Genomic DNA, 7,399 nt, shown 5'->3' with positions numbered 1-7,399 from the left:
ATCGATTGTGATGCTATTACAGGAAGACTGCATTGATGTAACCTACAACAATAAAATGGTATCATCATTTTAACAAACTTGGATCCTAATTTTTTTTTTCCGTAAATCTGATTGAAACATAAGTTTTACATTTCCACCCGAGTGAAAATCTTCATCCGATTGAAACCTTGTTAATATGCAAACTGCTACACTCAAATACTTACACTCCACAATGTAATTCTTTACTCGATGCTCTGTGCTTCTTTTGGGATGCAGGAACTGAGATGTTGAAAAGTTTGGGTAAATCCAACCAAAAATAACATATCATAAGAACAACAAAACATGTCTAATGTACCATGATGGTAGTTTTGTCAATTAAAAAATTTTGTTAAGACGTCAAAAATTAAATTGATGGTGAATGAGGGTAGGGACTGGGTTGTTACGTTTAACTTCTGAAAATATGAAGATCGGGTGTATTTTCTCTAAACTCTAGGTACCGGAATTTAATTCTCTCTAATTTATTTTATAGTATTTTTTTAAAAGTAAATAAATATTTAAAGGGAATTTATAATTTCAGTTCAAGAAAACATAATTTAAAGTTTCAAGTTTCACCTGGTCAGAAAGCTCATAGCTTATCCGGCTGCCTATAAAACCCTTTTCGCTTTTACTTTTCTCCATCGTCTACGGCGTTACGGGGGTCAGTTAATTAATCCTCTCTTTTTTTTGTTGTTCCCCTTCTTTCTTCTCCCGATTCCGGTGTCCGTTTCCCCTCGTCGTCCTCGATCGCCCCTCAATTCCAAGTTCTAGGGTTCCGATCCCAGCCCAATCGATCGAATCTCCGCTATGGGGAAGGGTTGCAAGTCGGCGTCGCACCAGCTGTTCAAGGACAAGGCCCGCAACCGGGTGGATGACCTCCAGGAGAAGTTCACCGACCTCCAATCGGCCCTCAAGGAGAGCCGCGCCGCCGATGTCGCCGTTCTCGAGGAACAGGTCCACCAGATGCTCCGCGAGTGGAAGGCTGAGCTCAATCAGGCTTCGCCTGCCACTTCCCTCCAAGTAATTTTAATCCAACCTAGCACTATTCGCTTTCCGGTTTTTTTGCTCTTGGCTTTGGCGAGTTGAAATTCTGGTTGATTCCACTTGGCCAGGGGCATACCCCGGACACTTCGGATCTGTTCTCCGAGACCCTGCGGCTGTTGCAGCTGAGGGAGGAGGAGGACGATGCGACGAGCAAGCTAGCCGAGTTGGCGTTCGTGAACGCGCCCAAGCCGGAACAGGTGGAGCTGCAGCAAACTGATGGTGTAGTCGTGCAAGGTGATGGACAACCCGCTACTTTCTTTCAAGAGGTAAATATTATCTTAGAGGAATTTTTGTTGTTTGCAGTGTTTTTGTGCGTGTTGTTTCCTTTCTTAGAGCACCCATGATTGTCTCTGTCCGCTGCTTTTAGAGTGGACTTTGTGTTTGTGATATTTGTGTTATCTTCCTGCACGCCGACCCTAAATAGTCTGGGCATGCAGCTGCTGTTATTTCCAGAAAGAAAACTAATCAGACTAGAAGTATTATTTTTTAAATCTCAAATTTTTCCTTTTATAGCTATTAATAAAGGAGATGAAATTTATTCAGGAGAGTGGGAATAAAGTTTGTACAAACTCTAGAGTGGCAGTGCCATCAGTTTAAGAGAAATCTTCAGTTGGTTCCAATGGCACAGGTATGTTGTATGGTCAGAAACATGCAACTAATGTAGCACACTGTCACAGCATAGAAAAAAAGAGGTGAAGAAGCATTTAGCTCATGTTCGTAAACCAAAGGAACAATTTGGTATAATTTTCTACATGATACATTGTCATTGACATGTCCTATAAAGAAACATCTGTTTGAGATAGAACAAGATTCAAATGTCCAATAGTTACAAGATCCATTAAGGCATGCAATTTTTTAAAAGTAGCTTTTGTTGCTTGTTCATCACATTTTATGGTGGCTATTCTCAAAGGATCTTTCTCAATTATCTTAGATTTTCTCTAATACTAGTTGTTCTTGTTTGAGACACATATAAAGATGCAAAATTTATGATGAGCCTACGGAATTCTATGTTTTCAATACTTGTCTTTTTTTACATGTTTTCTTCGAGCAACAATAATATCAACTAAGCCTTTATCAAATTTAATGGGGTTGGTCATATGGATCCTCCTATGCTATTGGCCTCGATCCCTTACTATATCATTATCTATATTTAAATGAATTTTACTTTGTTGTATTGTTGCTAATCAAGTATTTTTTTTGTCTTCCTCTTCCTTGATTAATGTATGTATTTGTCATAATCTCGCATCACCTAATTGGGTCATTTATTAGTCACCTAAGTATATGTTTGTATCATTTTAAACGCGTCTATCGGAGTTTTTCCTAAATAGGTGTAATCCTGACTTTCTCTCTAATAGTTTCATTTCTTATCTAGCCCATCCTCTATCCTCATATGCCCACTTATCTACCTTAACATCTTCATGTCTACGATTCTCATCTTCCATTAGTGCGCTCAATTTATAACCCAATATTCAGTTTTATATAACATAGCAAGTACCATTGTTTTGTAAAACCTCCCTGCAAACTTTAGAGGTACCTTAAAATCACAAAATACGGCTAACATCCTCCTTCATTTCAACCATTATGTTTTCTTCAATCAATAACTCTATTTTAACTAGGTTGTTGAACAAATATAATTGATATTACTTTGAAATTAATTTTCTCATAACAATCAATATTGACTAGGAAGGAGAGCCTTGACGCAACGGTAAAGTTGTTGTTTTGTGACCTAAAGGTCACGGGTTTGAATCCTGAAATAGCCTCTTGCAAAAAGCAGGGTAAGGTTGCGTACAATGGATCCTTTCTCGGGACTCCGCATGCCGGGAGCTTCGTGCACCGGGCTATCTTTTTTTTTTAATTAATATTGACTAGCAGACTTGTCATACATTAGTATTGTATTTGAACTTGTGACCAACTTCTCCAATCACTCGGTCAACTGTGTGTCAAAGGTGAGTGTGGGACCAATGGACACAAAGCTTGTTAATTTCTTCCTTTTTTTTGTTAACTCCTTCCTTGTGGCAAAAGGCGATTCGCTCGCCCCCAACGCCCTCGCCAATCCATTCTTAAGCCAACACGACGGAGGTAAATCACTACTAGCCATTAGTGCAAGTGGCCAAGGCATGGGGGAGGGCATGCTGGACGCGCCAAGCTTCGATCCCAAGACCTCATGTGGCAACACCCTATGCCTCAACCACCGCATCGCCCCGAGAGGACTTGTTAACTCCTTCCTTGAACATTGATGTAGTTGTCATATTGTCCCAAATTTTCCTCTTGTCTCTTCTCATAGCATCTTCTTTTTGGTCCCCAGTTTCCAAGACTTGAAAGAAGAGAGAAGTTTGAAATAGTCTACATTTTTTTTCCTCATGGCATCTGAAACTTTAGTATGGTAACCCATTACTTACACGTTCATTTCAAATGCACTCCAATTGCATTTACATTGTGATACTGCATCTTTGGCTCAAGATCTCCCTGTGTTGCCTTTTGATTATCACTTTAGCTCTCTGCATTAATTATAAATTTATCTTGTGAATGGTTTTTTCCCTTATTAGGATGAGTCAAAGAATGGCCTCGTCAAGGTAGGAAACACAAAGCACAACCTTAAACACTCACCAAAAGAGAATCATGTACTCACATGAAGAGAAAGACTACTGATCTTTAATCCGATATCTTTGATCTTGCAACCCAAAGAATGAGAGATACTGACATGGAGCGACTCATCCACTGGCTGTGAAGAAAAAGATTTGGCAGCTTGGTGAGTAAAAGACAGGAAACAAGGGAACTCTTATGGTAGAAAATTGCTTACGTTTTCTAAATCATGAAGGAAAGAAGTTGGCGCTATTCACAGATGAGAAGAGGAGGAATAGTATGCAAAGTCAAACAACCATAAATAGAACCCTAATCAGCTATAGTACAACAAAATAGCCCATAAATATAACAATTTAGCTCTAAATCCAATGATTTAATCTCAAACCCATCTACTAGACCCTAAATAGTTACAATTTTTAAATCACTGCTGTTAATTAATCCCCTAATAAAAATGGGATATAACATCTGTTTCCTCTCATCATATTCAAAACTCCAATTTTTTTGTCAATTCAACATTGAAATTAAGCAGGTAATGGAATTCTTCTAATGCTCATTCAGAAAATCTTGCTAATGTCTAACGTAGACCTATACAATATGTTGTGTATGTCCAATGCAAATGAGGTCTCACATTTTACAAACTACATAATTAAATAAAACAAGTAGCAAATGATAGAAGTTACTAACAATAATTGAATGCATGTACACTGACACAATTGCTCCCGTTGTCAATCATCACACATATGAAACTTTTCTCTAATTTTTTTCAACAAAATTGTCAAGAAACATATATATCTTCTCACCGAATTTCACAAAAGAGGCATTGATGTATCAATGCACTCCACAAACATGAATGAAAGAGCAATTCACCAAAACTTTGATATACTTCTGTGTTTTTTGACACCCCATCCATTGACATGACAGGCAATTATGCTAAAACCTGCATCCTTATGACCTTTTTGTTATGTCATTTTGTGTATTCAAGTTCTTTGGAAATGTTTTCAAGTTTCTTTGTTTCCTAGCCCTTTAACAGTTAGAAAAAATCAGATAAGGTTTACCACTCTAGATTATGTGCTGGTTCGAATTTTGAGGGAAGAAATTTGTCTCATGCTCTAGGTTTTTCTTTTGAGTTCATTCTCATTCATCGCTTTTTTCTTCATAATTGTTTTTTCAATATTCTTATTCAAACATGTGTCATAATTTTGACATAAATTTCTACCAAATAATGATCTTTTTTATAATCTTAAATCTCACTTTGCTATCTCACATTATCCTATTTATTTATATCAGGAGGCAATTTTAGAGTTGGTGCAGAATTTCTGGTCATGTTTGCATTCTATGTCTCTTGGTTTATTCTAAACTGCAAATTTGCTGCTATTTTTAACACGTGTCATTCTGCTTTTGGCTTAAATTTCTATACTAAGATAATGATCTTTCTTATAATCTTAAATCTCACTTTACTATCTCAAATTTTCTATTATATCAGGATGCAATTTTAGTGTTGGTGCAGAATATCTGGTTGTGTTTTGCATTCTATGCCCCTTGGTTATTCTAAACGTGAATTGTTGCTACTGCTGGAGATTTTCATTTCTGAAATTTCACTTAGAATTTCAAATTGGATGCCTTTTCTTTTTGCATGTGTACCTCTTTATCATGTTCTAGTCATTATATTCTACTGTTAACATCTTCCTAGGAATATAATCCTGTTCTATGCATTTGATTTCAGTGGACAGTTTTATGACCTGCTGGTCCTCTTTATTCCAATCTGTATCTTGAAAATTTACATTTTTCTTGTCTTCTTGCAGGAGTACTACGTGCATCAGGAAGTAGCTGGGCAGGACTACCTTTATGCTGGTCATTATGAAGGCAACCTCCCTACTGGTCAACAGGATGCTGCTGTCACTTGCCTGCAAGAGACTAATCACTTTGATTATCAGCAATACAATTTGCATCAGGAAATTCCCCATGAGCTTTATGTTAACATGAATTCTACTGAGCAAAATGGTCCAGATGTATTTCCCCATATGTCAGATGTGCTGCCAACTATATGCCTCCCACCATCTGCATTTTTGAGGCCAAAGTGTGCCCTTTGGGATTGTCCAAGACCCGCTCAGGGTTCTGAATGGTGCCAAGATTACTGTAGTAGCTTCCATGCAACTCTAGCAATTAATGAAGGTCCACCTGGTATGACACCAGTGCTACGCCCTGGTGGCATTGATTTAAAAGATGGCCCACTTTTGTCAGCTCTAAGTGCTAAGATACTCGGCAAAAATGTTGGGATTCCAGTTTGTGAAGGTGCTGCAACTGCAAAGTCTCCATGGAATGCTCCAGGTATGGCATCGTCAGAAGCATTATTTTCTGCTCATTCAATCACAACTTTTAGCTATCCTGTAATCCATTCCATAACCTGTTTTTTATTTTATCATGCAGAGCTATTCGATCTGTGTGTCCTTGAAGGTGAATCACTTAGAGAATGGCTTTTCTTTGACAAGCCAAGAAGGGCATTTGAGAGTGGAAATAGAAAGCAAAGGTCTTTACCAGATTACAATGGCCGTGGTTGGCATGAATCTAGAAAGCAAATCATGAAAGAGTTTGGGGGTTTAAAAAGGTCCTACTATATGGATCCACAGCCACTCACTCACTATGAGTGGCACATGTACGAGTATGAGATCAATGATTGTGAGGCCTTTGCATTGTACAGACTAGAATTCAAACTTGTTGATCCAAAGAAAGGCTCCAAAGCAAAGTTGACTGGTAACTCACTTGTGGATCTGCAGCAACAGATGGGAAGACTCAAAGCAGATAACATTGTGGATCATAAGAAGAATTCTAAGAGTAGGACGAAAGCAAATCAGAAAGATATGCCTGAAAATTTATATAAACCATCAGTAGTTATCGATCAAAAGGAAAATGCTCCAAGCACCATGCATGCTCCCAACCAGATGGTTTCTCTGGACGAGAACACTTCTTATGGGCCTAATCTCCAATATGCTTATACTACTGAAAGCTTAAATGATGGTTATGGAACGTAAGGGAATATTACCAACCCTTTGAGCTACTAAATCAATCTTGTTACTAGTATGGATTTGTTTTGCCTCAAGCGACTACATACAGCCTCGTGCTGCTTATGCAACTGAAATGTTGCATTTTCCTGACTCGGTTTTTGGTAAAGGCCGTAATGAGGCTGTTAGACATGTTAAAGCTGAGCAGCCTTCTTGTCTTTGGAAACTTGACTATTGACATGTCACCTACTTATTCTATGTAAATTTTCTCGACAATAGCTTCTGTTTATTCCTGATTTCTGAATGTATCCGATTACTTGAAGGCCAGTGCACTGGAATGATAGGTGCCAAGTCACAACTTACATGGGTCTATGACTCTCTTATGGAGTGTCAAGGTAGATCAAGAACATGACTTGGTTGTTGCTTCTTGGTAAGTGATTTCAAATGTTTTAGCGTCATGAAGTCTGGTTTGTGTTCAAGGTCTTTGATTCCTGCTATTGGTGGGTATAATACTTTGTATGAAGTGATGTCTTATGCTTTTTTTTACATTATACTTATTTTGTTAAAACCAGTTCTGAATTTGGTGGTCTTTCCTTGATTTTATTGACTATGGAGCTGCATTTATCATATTTCTTTGTTTATGTTTTCTCCAGGAAAAAAAAAACAGTCCACAACATAGAACAGGATCCTTTGATTTCTCTGCCACTCGAACACCTAAATAACCTTATTCAGAGGATCATGACCCATGATCATTAGGT

The 7,399-nt window shown here is 38.0% G+C and overlaps 1 protein-coding gene across 1 annotated transcript; it reads left to right on the top strand.

Moving 5' to 3' along the window:
- The first annotated feature begins 653 nt into the window (after positions 1-653).
- On the top strand, positions 654-7,072 carry LOC121981240 (transcription factor VOZ1-like). The gene is made up of 4 exons (XM_042533668.1): positions 654-1,035; positions 1,128-1,325; positions 5,445-5,970; positions 6,070-7,072. Exons 1-4 carry the CDS (start codon positions 823-825, stop codon positions 6,669-6,671), a joined length of 1,539 nt encoding a protein of 512 aa, XP_042389602.1. The 5' UTR covers positions 654-822; the 3' UTR covers positions 6,672-7,072.
- The last annotated feature ends 327 nt before the right edge of the window (positions 7,073-7,399 follow it).

The sequence above is a fragment of the Zingiber officinale genome, chromosome 5A (genome assembly GCF_018446385.1).
Source record: "Zingiber officinale cultivar Zhangliang chromosome 5A, Zo_v1.1, whole genome shotgun sequence".
Taxonomy (NCBI): domain Eukaryota; kingdom Viridiplantae; phylum Streptophyta; class Magnoliopsida; order Zingiberales; family Zingiberaceae; genus Zingiber; species Zingiber officinale.
This window is presented reverse-complemented; position numbering and strand designations above follow the sequence as displayed.